The sequence below is a fragment of the Acartia tonsa genome, chromosome 10 (assembly GCF_053477335.1).
Source record: "Acartia tonsa isolate MP-2025a chromosome 10, ASM5347733v1, whole genome shotgun sequence".
In the NCBI taxonomy this organism is placed as follows: domain Eukaryota; kingdom Metazoa; phylum Arthropoda; class Copepoda; order Calanoida; family Acartiidae; genus Acartia; species Acartia tonsa.
The window spans coordinates 28,249,523-28,265,544 of record NC_137269.1 but is presented as its reverse complement, the minus strand read 5'-3'; the positions used below and the strand labels follow the sequence as shown (position 1 = coordinate 28,265,544).

General features: G+C 35.1%; 1 protein-coding gene across 1 annotated transcript in view; it reads left to right on the top strand.

Moving 5' to 3' along the window:
• The window catches only part of LOC145330743 (uncharacterized), a 43,412-nt gene that overhangs the window by 19,271 nt on the left and 8,119 nt on the right, over positions 1-16,022 (top strand). The window contains exons 10-13 of the mRNA XM_080175407.1: positions 11,402-11,485; positions 11,986-12,090; positions 12,577-12,617; positions 12,886-12,949. Of these exons, the coding sequence (XP_080031533.1) occupies positions 11,402-11,485; positions 11,986-12,090; positions 12,577-12,617; positions 12,886-12,949 (294 nt within the window). The remainder of the gene's footprint in view (positions 1-11,401; positions 11,486-11,985; positions 12,091-12,576; positions 12,618-12,885; positions 12,950-16,022) is intronic.

The following is a 16,022-nucleotide window of genomic DNA, read 5'->3' as shown; positions in this document are numbered from 1 at the left end:
TTTAATTCTTGAAAATAAGCATAGAATGGTACAATTTTATGAAGAAATTTAAATCATTAATTTTTCAACAAATAGACCATTTAACTGCTAAGTTTTGATATACGAATATTTACTTTTATAATGTTGATTATTTTATTCTAAAATTATCAATTTTTGATGCGATTTAATATGATTCGTGCCAATTTTAAGTTTTTTAGAAAATTTATATTTTTTATTAAATTAAAATCACGCAACCTTGATGCAAAAAAATAATAACAATTAATTTTATGTAATTAATTCTTATATTTTTGTTTTAGACTTACTGTTTTCATGGTAATAAATACACATTCGTAAACTTCACTATGTTGGTCATTCGGGAGGCTTCGAGATAAGATTTCGAGAACGGCTAGGCATTGCGTTCCGAAACAATGAAAACAAGACAGAACAGATGCAGCTAAGAAGAATCTGTGAAGTTTTGTGAATGTGTTGGTTGTGATACCTTACCACACATTATTATAGTCATAATCAGTACAGTTAACTTTAGTGACAATCATGGGTCCTAAAAAGAATAAAGGTGATCAATTGAGAAAGCGGCTGCGCCCAGCCGTTGATGCCCTAACCAGTGAGCTAAGTAGAGTGATGAAGTTGGTCAGTGATACTTCAGAACTTGATGTTAGACATCTCACTAAGGAGTCAATCCTTGTCCACGACAAGTTCGAAACGTTTGACAGCATCATGGACGGTTTTAGCAAGCTTGGTTTGAGAATCCAAGAGCTTGATGAGTTTAGTGACATTTATTCTGATATAGTTACTGTGCAAAAAGACTATAGTGCCTTGAAGGATGCTCTTGATGCTATAGAAGAGCTTAGTGACATTCAAAGTGTTGTTGATTTAGTTGGTGATAATTTGCCTAACCATCAGGCTGATCTATATGATCGATGCTTGAAGATCGTGAAAGTTATTAAAGGGTCATATTTTCCCTTGCCCGATCCAATTATAAACACTTTGTCTGCATTGATGAAACAATTGGCTGAGGTTAAGCTTGAACCTGTGAAGCCACCCACGACGACGGCGGGTGCCCCAGCAGCATCGCCATTTGTGTCACCGTTTGGCACACCACAGTTTGCCACCGGTTCTATGTTCACGCCAGGATATATGAATCGTGTTGACGAGCGGCTTCTCCCCTCATTCGACGACCAGGAAGCATCTTAATTAAGTTTTAAGGATAATTTTAAAAAGCTTACTGTAGGACAGGACCCGTCGTATTTGCAGTTATTGTTGAGCAGTGAGAAGGTCTGTAAAAATAAAGAGCTGAGACTCCAATTAACTCAGATTCAATCGCATGAATCTCAGTGGGCTTACCTTGACTCGCGTTTCAAGTCTAAGACACGTCAAATGCTCTGCCTTTTCAACCAATGGGAGAAAAAGTCTAAGCCGTCGGACTCCAACCAGATTGTGACTGTGTTAGCAGAGTTCGGTGGTGCAGTTAGCCAGCTGGAGCAGCTGACTAAAGATGATGAAGATGATGAGGTTACCACCAGCCAGTGGTTGACCGTGATCCTCCTGGAGATGTTATCCAAGAAACTTCCTTGAGACTTTCAAGACAAGCTTAATTTGGCATTGGGCTCCATGGACACCCCAAATGTGCCAAAGTTGATGCAGATTATCGAAGAGCAGAGGGGCGCTATTTTAATGCGGTGCTCAACTGATATGGACACCCCCTCTAAGAAGAAGGGTAATCCTGCGGCAGCAGCTACAGCCGTAGGTAAACCTGGATCTCCAGCAAAGACCAAGAAGAAACAGCCTTGCCCGTCAGAAGGTTGCAGTTCTGAACACTTGTTGTTTAAGTGTTCCAAGTTTAGGGATCTGTCTGTTCCTGAACGTAAAAACTTTATCAAGAAGATCGGTGCCTGTCTGCCTCCAAAGGGGACACAGGGTTGCTGATTGTCCTAAGGCCGAGAGACTTGGCAGCTGTACCATAGACAGCTGCAACCAGCCTCATAATTCATTGTTACACGAATCTGTTGCTGGTGGACAAGTTGCGGCAGTTTATGAATCACAGTTGTTCAGCAAGAACAATTATATGCTGATGTTGCAGCAGCTCCCAGCCGTGGCGGCTGACAAACGCCAAGTCACCATCAACGCGATGTGGGATTCTGGAGCAAATCTCACACTAATTTCTAGAAGTATCGCCAAGAAGTTAGAGTTGCCATCAACTGGTCGCACAGCTACTATTTCTTTGGCGGATGGAAAGAGCCAAGCATGTCCTACGGTTAAAATCTGCTTGGTTGACCGCAACCGGAATTGCCATATTCTGGAGGCGGCGGTAGTGCCCAGCATTGGTACTAACGAAGGGTTACGTTCTATTGATCCTGCAGCCGCCGCCGAGATTTTCGATATGAAGCCTGATAATTTCTCTATGGTTGATGGTAAGATAGATGTTCTTATTGGGCACCTGACACCAGCTATGTTCCCGTGTGCAGATAAAATGGTTGGTGATTCTAGACTGTACAGAAGCTTATTTGGTACAGGTTATCTAGTTGTGTCTGCAGACGGCAGGACTGTTGCTAATCCTGTCGCTTGTAAAGCTACTAAGCTAGAGGTCAGCAAGATGGAGTTCCTTTCCACGGAGAGTCTGGGAATACAGCCGCCATCAATGTGCAGCGGCTGTAGGAACTGCCGCCATTGCGCTGCCATTGCCGCCGGGCAGTCCGCCTTGGACGTGCGCAAGCGGCAGCTGATTGAAGAAGGTTTGACGCTGGATCTTGAGAGCCGTATCTGGACGGCTTCATATCCTTATAAGACGCCGCCAAGTGTGTTGTTTGATAATTCGGAGCAGGCGTACAAGATTGCGCTGCGTGACCGGCAGAGAATGGTCAAAAAAGGTGAATATGATACTTTCTGCCAAGTGTTTAATGAAGCTGTTTCTCGTGGTGTTTACGTTAAAGCATCGCCAGAAGATCTGTCTTATACTGGGCCTGTTTATTATTCGAGCCTGGTGTGTGCATATAAAGAAAGTATTTCCACGCCGTTGAGGATATGCGCCAACAGCAGCCTCTGTTGCAAGGGGATGAGTCTCAACAGTATTATGATGGATGGGCCAGTTCCATTATATTCCCTGATGCACAATCTTATTCGGTTCAGAAGCTACAAGTGTGCGCTTGTGGCTGATATCCAGAAGTTTTATAATAGTTTGTTAGCTACCTATGAAGATTCTCAGCTGAAACGCGTATTTTTTGCTGATACAGTTGATGGAGAGCCGGAGGTTTACCTCACCAAAACTGTTAATTTTGGTGAGGCCCTCGCAGGCGATATGGCCGTGACCGCCCTCAGACTCACTGGTCGTATTTTTGGTGGAAAATCCCTGCAGGATGTTCATGATGTTTATGGATCTGAGAAGATTAAAGGTTCTGATGTTGTAGCCAATCAAGATGTGTGGAGAGATGTTCAGCAGCCGCTCAGATCTGAATTTGTGTTGTATCAAGATCCTCCTTCTGTAAAATTGGAGACTTGTACCTACGTAGATGACCACTTAAGCGGTCATAACAGTAAACCTGAAGCTGTCCAGCTGGTCCGAGAGCTGGAGCAGATGATTGAACCTGGAAATTTCAGATTTAAATCTGTTATTTATTCTGGAGATGATGTTGACAGAGCAAAAGTTTTGGGCATTGTTTGGGACCCAAAACAGGATGTATTGTTTTTGCCTGTTAGAGCCAACCACGGCGCAAAGATTAAAGGTAGAAAGTTGCTGGAGGACCTGGACTTGGAGGATCTCTGGAGAAGTCTACCTGAAACGATAACTAAACGAGAAGTTTGGAGAATCGTACAACAATTATACGACCCATTGGGTTTAGCTTCACCATTGTTGCTTAAATCCAAGCTATGTCTACGCTCAGTTTGCATACATGGATGTGACTGGGATGATTCCATACCTGGAGAGTTGAGGTCTGAGTTTGTGAGCAGCCTCCAGGACAGGGCGGCACTTGGAAATGTGTCGTTCAGACGTTCGATGGTTCCTGATAAGCCATTGGGGCTTCCAATGGTAATTGGTTTCTGTGATGCATCAAACTCAGCCTATGCAGCCATTATTTACTTGAGGTGGCCAACGGCTGGAGGATTTGATGTAGTTTTGTGTTGCGCCAAGTCACGTGTCGCATCAGTTAAGATGGAGTCTATACCGAGGTTAGAAATGTTGTCTTGTCTAATCTTGGCAAGGCTTGTGGATACAGTTGTCAGAGCCCTACCATTTGACATCTCTGGCAAAGTATTTTTTAGTGATAGCAGCTGCGCCCTAGCACAATTATCTAGTGACAGTGTTATGCTAAATGTCTTCAACAGTCATCGTGTTTCTGAAATACAACAGTTGACGAGCCCTGAAGATTGGAGATGGGTACCTACCCAACACAATATCGCGGATTTAGCTACACGAGGTTTGTGTACAATTGAGGATGTACAACCTGGATCTACTTACCAGGAAGGTCCAAGCTGGTTGCGCCTGGAACAGGACCAGTGGCCCGTTAAAACGGCGGATGAGGTTAACGCATCTATTCCTGAGAGTGAGCTTAAACTGTTTTTAACCTATTTTTAAAACATATATCAAAAATATACTATGACACCAGTAGAATTAAACTGCAGAGCCTAAATTTGAATTAAGTCCCCAACAAACTTTTTTGAGGGGATTTAAAAATTAATTTTACTGTTGCTGTGGTCTTTTTTGATCAGAGCAAATATCTTTTTATATTAGGGTAAAATTCGTAGCTTTTAGAGTGTTTTGCTTCATATATATAGTATTCTGGTATAAAGTAAAATTAGGCCTTTTGATTTCATCTAAATTAATTCATTAAAAACTTAATTCTTTACAATATATCAATGAATTAACTTTATCGTGCTTGTTTTCCATCACTTATTTAAAACACAAAAAAATTGGCTGTAAAGGGTTAAATAGTGAAAGATGACAACAAACGTTTACGCAATACAACAAATTTTTTTTTGTCACATTTACAAATATGATAAAATATAAGATTATTCAAACTTATTTTTTTTTAATATTTTTAAAAAGCATTTATCTTTTATGTGTATAGTTTTCATTCTTTTCATTTTAATTAAATAAAAATTATTTAACTACATTGGAAATAAGTCACTTTGTGAAAACACTCTTTTTTGAATTGTAAAAAACTTAAATGAAACAAGGCTTCTAATTGGTTCAGACTTCAGAATAATATGTTTTATTTTAATGTTAAATTTCTTCTATATAAATTATTGTTTTAGAAAAAAATTATTTGCATCGAACAGAGTAGAGTTTTTATTATTGTATTGATATAATCTGAATCACATCAAATTGTTCTGTAAGAAACAATTTAACCCCAAACTAAAAAATGCTTTTGCTTCCATCAAAATGATCACAGCAACATATAAAATTGATTTTTAAATCCCCCAAAAAAAGTTTATTGGGGACTTAATTCAAATTTGGGCTCTGCAGTCTGAATCTACTGGTGTCATAGTATATTTTTGATATATGATAAAAAAATAGGTTAAAAACAGTTTAATCCAAAGATGGCGAAGCTCAAGTGCATGTTCACACAAATGGTGGACAATGATTTCTGGAGGTCGCTGGCAAGGAGGACCTACAAGCAGGCAAGAAGGACTGTAGCTGCAGTACTTAAGGCTGCTAACCTATTCAAATTGTTACTTGTCAAGAAACGTGGTGTTGCAACAAATGAGGATGGTGGTAGCAACAATGATAGTTCTAGGTATTATGAGAACTATACTTTCACAAACACTTATTTGGATTCTGTTTGTGACCTGTTTTTGACATCCTTCAACCAAGAGAAGGAAATGATCATGGACGCCAAGGGGAAGTTCGATTCTCTTCAGCCGTATCATCACAAAGTCCAGGTTTGTTGGCCCATAGTGGGTCACGATGGATGTTTTCCTCTTCGGACATTTACAATACTTAAAATGGCCGCCAGAGGTGACGAAGCTCTTGAGGCCGCAGCTGGAGGCCCAAGGAAAGTTATGAAGGACAGCTCAGGTGTTGTCTTGCTTAGCCGCCACAACAGGCTGGCCAAGCTGATACTACAACAAGCTCATGATGAGCTGGGCCATGGAGGCTTTGGCTCAAAGCCGAAGGTATGCTTGGATCACACATGGCCGCATGGAGGCTATGAAAGTGGTCAAGAATTGTGCTGCATGTTCCATTGAGTATGCCAAGCGTTCGAGTCCCGCAATGGCTAATATCCTGCCCGATCGTGTGGAACCGTCGGTGCCTTTTCACCATGTCCATATGGACCTTGCTGGACCCATAGAAGTTGTGAAACCTGGCGTTGGCACCAGGAAAACCAAGACAAAGTACAAAGTCTGGTTGTTGATAGTAGCTTGTAGATTTACACAGGCTGTGTTTATCGATGTTTTGACAGATTATTCAACTGAAGCCGTGCTGGTCGGCTTGAGAAAACTTCAGGCGTTTTACAATATGCCAAGAAGAGTTACAACTGATCGCGGTTGCAATTTTGCAGGTGCTAAACGCATTCTAGATGAACTTTTGAAGGATACCAGGATGCATTTTGAGTGGCATCTTGTGCCCACAGCTGCACATTCATTTGTTGGCACTGTGGAGAGACAGGTTGGGCTGGTCAAGCGAGTATTGAACAAGAAGTTGGCCGGAGCTGCCGTAACCTTCAATGATTTACTGTTGTTGTGTGCTGAGACAGCTAGAGTACTGAATTCTAAACCGTTGACTTATGCCACTGCTGGCGAAGATGTCAACACCTGGAGAATTATTTCACCTGCTGATTTGCTTGGAGGCAGGACAAATGATGCAATCTGTACGTTTGAAACCGATTGCAAGGACAAGATTACCAAGAGGTTGGAGAACTTGGAGGAGTTGACCAGGCAGTTCCATCAGGTGTACAAGGAGCAGCTCATGCCCGAGCTGTTGAAGTCCATCAAGTGGCGCCGCAACGAGGTTTGAGCCAGGAGATGTGGTGCTTGTTGATGACAGCACAAGTTTGATGAAGAAATTTAAATTGGGACGAGTTCAAGAAGTGCGCCCAGGTGGAAGGACCGTGGTTGCCAGATACAAGTTATCAGACGACGCCGCCGCCACAGATAACAAGATTTCCGCAAGACGACTACTGAAGATCAAAAGATGTGATGGAAAGTCATAACGTCCAACAGGATAGCTGGCACAAGGCATTTATTATTATTTGATGAACATTGTTAGTTTGTATCTTGAGGGATTCATTCTAACTGAGGCCCAGATTGCCTTTAATTATGACTGTATGAATATGTATATGTTGCTTTCTTCTTAAAACAGAGAGAAATTGAAGATTCAGCATTTAGAGAAGTTCTTTTCTTACATTGAGCTTTTGTTTTATTTTAGTAAATTTAATTTGCATATTTCAATTGCAATTTTAATTTTACGCAATTTTGATTCACGAAGATTTCAAATTATGAAATTTTAATTTTCCGAAGTTTGATGATTTTTTTACAGTCATATTTTATTTAGATTTAAGTATCTATTTTATTAAAACATGTTTAGATTTAAGGATCTTACTTATCTTATCTGAAGAATGTTTTGATGTAAGCATAATTATTTTTCTGTCGGAGAAAAATTCTAATTATTGAGAAGTTTTTATGCAATTTTACTTTTCTTTTCTAGCAAAAAGATTTAGTAGAAGAAATGTTATTATTTAATCTTTCTTTCTTTTGATGAAAAAAGTTTGAGTTGATTATTTAATTATCGATGCGATTTTTAGTATAAAAATCATTTACCTATTTTATTATGTAGGTACCTAATTGAAGTTTAGGTACTAATGATTATTAATTCATGTATTCGCAATTACATGGTCTGTAATTCTAATTTTATTGAGATTATGAGGCCATGATATAATGAGATATGTGAGTGGTAAATGTGCAATTCATGAATGTTGAATGCTTTTTCCATTCCCTTATTCCTGTCCTTATGTGGTAACTGAGGCAGTTTGAGTCGTTGTGGTATACGTAAGTTTCCATAACCAATTTTAGGCCTTATGGCCATGACATTTTAAACTCTTGTAATTTATGCGTTATGAGATTGTGATTTCGTGGACACTGTCTGCACGCATGTTGCAAAGATGAGGTATTGTGTTCGATTCCCAGTGAATAGACGGGTGTGTGTCGGTATGTATTTCTTGTATTCCCCGGCAAGTTCGAACCCATTAATCCCTTTTTCCTTACACCAGAATTCCCCAGAGAATGAGTGTGTTACGTGGCATTCCTAACTATCTCCGCGCGTGGCTTGTAAACAAACAAAAGAGACGCGCACTTTTCCTTTGATATTTCCCATGTGAGGAGCTACGTGAATGAAAATAATGTATTGCTTGAATATACATGCGCTCTGATATGTGGAAGATCTCAAATAAGCCTTCCTGCTTAGTTTGACATCATATGTGGTAAGAATTTATCTTTTAATTCTTGAAAATAAGCATAGAATGGTACAATTTTATGAAGAAATTTAAATCATTAATTTTTCAACAAATAGACCATTTAACTGCTAAGTTTTGATATACGAATATTTACTTTTATAATGTTGATTATTTTATTCTAAAATTATCAATTTTTGATGCGATTTAATATGATTCGTGCCAATTTTAAGTTTTTTAGAAAATTTATATTTTTTATTAAATTAAAATCACGCAACCTTGATGCTAAAAAATAATAACAATTAATTTTATGTAATTAATTCTTATATTTTTGTTTTAGACTTACTGTTTTCATGGTAATAAATACACATTCGTAAACTTCACTATGTTGGTCATTCGGGAGGCTTCGAGATAAGATTTCGAGAACGGCTAGGCATTGCGTTCCGAAACAAACGTATTACGTTAGAATTTATCAATTTTAGGATTGCCATGAAGATTCCTGTAACATTTATGTATAATTAAAGCTTAGCTGGGCCTCTACCCGAGGGACTACCCTGTACCGATTATAACCTAACCTAACGTAACCTAAAGTAAAAACTAACTAAGTTAAAGAGTTTAATAAAGAGAAAAACATTGAATTGTCCTATTTATAATTCCTTGTATCGAGTAAAAAAGTACCTACAACATTATAAAACCTATAATCTTGACAATTTTAATTTTTCTATAAGTTGGAAATACTATTACAGCGATACGTAATAGTTATACCATTGTACAAATTGTGCAAAAAAGACAATAGATTTTATGTAAACAATATTTATTTTTATCTTAAAAACACTAATTTTGTTTACCAATTTTTAGAACATCTGTATTTTCTTTTTAAAAAAGTAATCACAAACAAAAAATCTTGTATTTTTCCCATTTAAGAAGAAATACATTGAAGATAAATACACAAAACATTTTGTTTATAGGTCAACACAATTTTAACAAAATATCTTTATTTGTTTTTAGAATTTGATATCATTCAACATTAAACCAATTTTTTTGTCCTTTGGTAAAAGATATTATGCATTGGTTAATTGACTTTTTGAATGGTTATTAGAAACAAGTTGAAGCTGAAACTTTTTAATGTCACCATTCTGGCGGATGCCAGCAAACTTTACTGGGTTAATTGTGGTACAAATATTTGTAGGACTGTAATAAAGAAGTTTAAAAAGAATATCTACATGAACCAAACGCAAGTTTAGGTTCTATTTAATATCCTGCAGGTCATCGAGAAAACTTTGAAGGGTTTCTTAATATGATTGCAGTTCCATTATCTTAGAGACTTTAGTCTTAATTGAAACTACACCTTGTCTACATCACATTTAAAAATTTGTAAAGCTGCGGATTTAGTAGCCATTGACAGCTTTGGACTGCTTCCGCTTCAACAAAAACCACATCTTGAAGATTTTAAAGGGCGAATATAGGTTCGATATGATATGAGCTTATATGAAAGGTGCCATTTCATACTTTTAGAATATCTATGCCAAATTTAAAAATTCAAAAAAATCCTTAAGTAGATATTGCAATTTTCTGTTTCAATTGAACATATGATAAATGAGATTGACGACAAACGGTTTATTTTAGCCCTTTACAAGACTTTTTTTTGACTATTTTGCTTAAGTTTGATTGACTATTACAATGGCACGCATCTTAAATGATAATTTAAATGTTTATTATTTTAGATTATATACTCTTTAATTCAATTTTTAAAAAGCGTAGAAATAATTTGCGTAAAAGTTTAGACTAGGGTAAATAATACGTCTTAAAGTTTATTTTCTGTACAAAGATCATTGGTTGATTCTGGAAAATATAAAAACCCTGATGTACGCAATTTTAACACACACACACACGAACCTTAAAAAAACAGGGATTTGAAACATTCTTCCTCCAAGAAAATTTTATCAATTATTTTTTTTTTACTTTTTACATTATTTGATGTTTTTTTAAACTTTTAAATATTTTACTTTATATAATTTGTATTAAGGTAGAAGATGGGTATATTTACCCCTGATTAATTGGTTTCCACGTTATTACGACTATCCTTTAACGAAAGCTTTTTAATTCAACCTTGCTACGAAGCCTTGTGTGATGCTAGGGTAATTGAGTTCTTAGGGAACCACACTTATTACATAATATTATCTTGAGTTAGAAAGGTTTTAAGCTATAAACAGACTTATACAATTAGATATGTCAATATCCTTAAGTTATTTATAATCTATATAATGGCACCTTTGAAATAAGCTCATATTATATCAAACCTATATTCGCCCTTTAATATACATTTTACCTGGAACTTATCATTTCCTGAAAAAATTGTAGTTGAAGGTCCACATTGAAGATCTAGTGGGACAGATGTGACGCACTGTGAATGAATTAGAACTAATATTAAACTATCCATCTATTATCTCTGATGTATCTATCTATTATTATAGTTGAAGCCCCACGTGGAAGATCTGAAGGACAGATGCGCCGCACTGTGAGTTAATCAGAACTGATATTAATCTATCTATCTATTATTATAGTTGAAGCCCCACGTGGAAGATCTGAAGGACAGATGCGCCGCACTGTGAGTGAATCAGAACTAATATTAATCTATCTATCTATCTATTTAGTTGAAGCCCCACGTGGAAGATCTGAAGGACAGATGCGCTGCACTTTGAGTGAATCAGAACTGATAATAATCTATTTATCTATCTATTTAGTTCAAGCCCCACGTGGAAGATCTGAAGGACAGATGCGCTGCACTTTGAGTGAATCAGAATTGATATTAATCTTGTATCTATCTATCTATATAGTTGAGGGCCCACGTGGTAGATCTGAAGGACATATGCGCCGCACTATGAGTGAATCAGAATTGATATTAATCTTGTATCTATCTATCTATATAGTTGAGGGCCCACGTGGTAGATCTGAAGGACATATGCGCCGCACTATGAGTGAATCAGAACAAATATTAATCTATCTATCTATCTATTTAGTTGAAGCCCCACGTGGAAGATCTGAAGGACAGATGCGCCGCACTGTGAGTGAGTCAGAACCACATGCAGGTAAAGATGACACAGGTACCATATTATTAAATTATAATAAATAAAGCAGTCAAGATGAAGTTTAATAACTAAAATTTCTTCATAAAATTCAAATTTGATACATATTTTGAATTTTATTTCCTTAAAATCTTTAGAAGATCCTATCTTTGTGACAAAAATTTACTACTTTTTGACACGAAAAATTAAGAGCTTTCCAAAAAGATCTATTACATATTTGTAGCACGAATATTTTGTAGTCTATTTAAGTTTTAAGCTCAATTGCAAATCAAAAAAATCTTTGCTAAAATAAATTATTTAGTAACAGGATATCTGTCTGTACCAAAAGATCTCGCTAACTGCTGAACTGGTTGTTTCTTCTTTAAATTGTAGCTTCTCACAGGACATGGTAATGTTTGTAATTATTCTTAAAGAGGGTACAACCACCCTCCCAAGAGATTTAGCTAACTTGGTCTAATACACCTTAATTGCCCCTAGAGGCCTCTAGGGGGTGTAGCCGCTATTATTTATCTATTTAGGTTGTGTGGGAAGTATGAGCCGTCCAGGATCCAAGTCTCGTCCTGAGTCACCCGCCCAACAAAGAAGATACAGCTACAGACAATCTGAAAGCGCAGAGAGAAGAAGTAAGAATCTATATAGAGTTGTTTATAGTTTAGATTTCCAGCTGATTTTTATAATTATCAAAGGTTAATTATCTTGAGGCTTACAGGCGGATGACGCGCGGAGGCCGAGCCCTGGATACAAGTTTAGTGCAGGAACTATAATTTCATTTCTCGTATTCATTCGAATCCGGCGGATAAGAACCGGTTCTCATTCATACGAAAAAACTATGTCTAGCATCGTATTATATCCAGCTTTCTACGAATATAAACAATTTTCCGCAAATATATAGAATGTACAATCATAAGATTAAAGCCAGTTTTTTTAACCCATGCCTTCGGCACTTTTGGGGCTAAAAAAACTGGTTTTAATCTTATAATTGTACATTCTATATATTTGCGGAAAATTGTTTATAATGCGATGCGAGAAATAACTATTATCCAACTAATTATAATTGAAAATATTAAAGCTCTAAAAATTGTAAAAATTAAATCTTGTTTTTGCTTTAGGAAACATGATGATTAACTTTGATCTACCCGACTTTAGTAAGGTAAGTAGTAAGATCGCCGAAATAGCAGGACAGATAAATTTTTCAGAGCAGCTTAGTATTGGTCATGCGTAGGTTTAAGTCTTTTTTATTTGTCATAATCAAACGAATAGTGTATCATCTAATAACCCATGTAGGTTAGTCTGTAGGTTGGTCGGTTATTTGGTAATATCAATTACTTATTTCTTCTCTTTATCAACTTTTATAACTACTTTTCGTAAAAGAAATGATCTTTTATAAAAAAATAACCTTTAAAATGTTTTAATTTAAGGTTACTGGAAAAATTGAGAACAAGAATCCAAATTACAAGCCTCCATCATCAAATGTTAAAATTGGTAAGATTAAATTAACAATCTAGGCGTACGCTCTCTAATAAAGAAGCATACCAGTTTTGAAAGGATGGTAACTTGTCCCCAATACCAAACCCTTAAACGTACTTGGTTAAAGTTACCGTAAGACAAACGAACATTAACAATTATAAAGTATCAATGCATTTAACAATCAACATGTCTGAACAAAATATTGTAAAAATTTATACTAAATTACTGGAATGTAGGATGTTAAAAACAAGACAAATGATGCTTACTAATTGAACACTTTATTAAAGACTAGCGGCTGCGCCCCCTGGCATCTAGGGGCTCTATATTCGAAGAAATATGGAAGGGCGGAAAAATAGCCTAAATCCATACCAAGACATTTTCTTATAAAAATAAAATAGCCTAAAACCATCTCGCGACCTATAATAAGCTTCACTGTAAAGGAGAACCATATCGGTTCAGCGGTTAGTGAGATCCTTCGCTACAGACAGAAAAAAGCTTACTACTTTATATAATAGGATATGCTTTGTTTATATAATTGTCCAAGGCATAAATATTCCAAAAATCAATTAGCTAAATAATTTTATCAAATGATATATCATATTTGAGAGAGACATATCATCATTTGGACTTTTTGGTAATTATTGTAGAGTTGCTATGCTTTCTAAATTGTACCTAACTGTTACAGTTTTTTAAAAGCGAAGCTTTTCTATAATTAGGGTCGGTCCGTCCGTACGTCCGTAACGGATAGCTTTTTCAGTTAATTTAGGAATGTTAGAATTGTCCTATCGATTTGAAATTTTGCATGGTGATTCCTTTAGTAGTTAGGTACGATTTAGAAAGCGTAGCAACTCTATAATCATTACCAAAATGTACGTACGTCTATTTTAAACATGTTGATTTTTTTACTTTTTTAACAACAAATTTTTATGTGATCTAATCACCGGATTTATCTGATTTTTGGTATATTGATTCCTGGGACAACAAAGTATAATGTAATAAGCAAAGCAACTCTATAATCAAGTCCTAAAAATGTAAGTATGTCCATAAAAATTATCCTGTATCAAGCAGCTTTTCAACAAATTTACTTACAATTATGCTTTGACTCTTATACATTTATATTATGATAATTCAGTTCTAACACTATACAAGTGTTAATGTCCGTTTGTCCTACCGTTTCAGTGCTTCGCTTTTATGGATGTTATCATCCTTGTATATGGAAAAAAAATTCTTTATTTAAAAAAGAACAGACATATGGACAAAGTCTAGAATAGAAAAGCTTTGTTATTAAAAAAAATTAAAAGATATTTTAGAAAATGATTTTATTTCAATAAATTAAAAATGATACATTCATGTTTTGTTACAAAACAGTTCTTTTATTTGTTTATATAATAAACAAAATAGTTTTTATAAAAAAACTATATGTATATTTTTTGTAGCAAAGAAGCTCTACAACTTTTACTTTTTAACTACCGTATGTCATCACAGGTTAACTGAAATTGTTGCCTTCGCCACTCTTTGATTTCTTCTTCTCTTTGCTGTTCTTCTTTCACTCTTTTTGATATAGTCTCCAAAATTTTAATTTGTTCAATATCACTTTGAGTAATCACTTCATTCATAGCAGGTCTATTTGAACTTCTTTTTTCATAAGGTATATAGATAAGCAATGATAAAAATAAGATTATAGGTATAAAAGATATTACAATTAATATTATTGAATTAATATAATATAAATATGAAATAAAATTTATGATACATAAAACAGAAGATATTGATAAAACAAAAGATACAATTTTTAATATTTTGCTTTTTTTTCTAGTTGGAGGTAAATTTGGGTTATTTAAATTTTCATGGCTATCACAGGCAAAACTTAACATCAATATGATAAAACACAATGATGGCAAAAACATAAAATATCTAAAATAAAGAAATTCAATATTTTCATTGATAAGTAAAACAATTTGAATGATACATAAGATACAGGATAAAAATATTGAAATCATAACATAAGTTTCACGTTTAAGACACATCTTACACAAATAATACAATTCTTTTTATTCACTTGTATCTAATTCATTTACATTTTATTCTGCAAAATTTAAAATAATAAATGATAGATCTATTTAAAAAGAAAAGATCTATTAAAAAAGAAAGAGAAGCGAGAGAGGAAAAGGTTAAAGAATAGAGAAAGAAAGATAGATAGAAGGATAGAAAAAAAGAGAGATAATGAGAGTTAGAGGAAGTAAAAATAGAGAGTAAAACACATTCATTTGATAGAATTTAAAAAAAAAGATTACCAAGGACAAGCAAACCCTTTTATTAAGCAAAACAGTAAATTAAAATATATATATGTAATGTATAAATACTTGAATGAAAAATCTTTTAAAGTGACAGAACAATTTATCAAGAATTTAAAAGTTAAAGCAAAACTGCGTATAGACTGAAGGAAACCAATTATACTGTCACTACTGTGCTGCTTTAGACGTATTCTTTCTACCTCCATTGAGGAAGTAGACGCATTATTTCTAGACATTCCTATACACTTTTCTAGTATATTAGATATATTGGTGAAAAAGTTAAAACTTTATTACTTTGTACCGCCCAATCATAGATTAACGTAGATCGCTTGTTAGGCAAAAGATTTTAATGAACTTGTATTTTTAAAGAAACATACAAAAAGATAGAAAGAAATAAGTAAGAAGTGGTTACTCTATATGAACTTTATTGCGTTTATTGTGCGCGCCAGGCGCACGCATTGCAAATTAGAAACCACAGAAAATTTTATTTTTAGTGTAATTCACCGAATTTTACGTTTTTACTTAACCATCCTTTCTTTAAATTACATGAATTAAACATATTATAATCCCTCTACTGTTTTAAATCTTTGGATCTATCTATCTATCTATCTATCTATCTATCTATCTATCTATCTATCTATCTATCTATCTATCTATCTATCTATCTATCTATCTATCTATCTATCTATCTATCTATCTATCTATCTATCTATCTATCTATCTATCTATCTATCTATCTATCTATCTATCTATCTATCTATCTATCTATCTATCTATCTATCTATCTATCTATC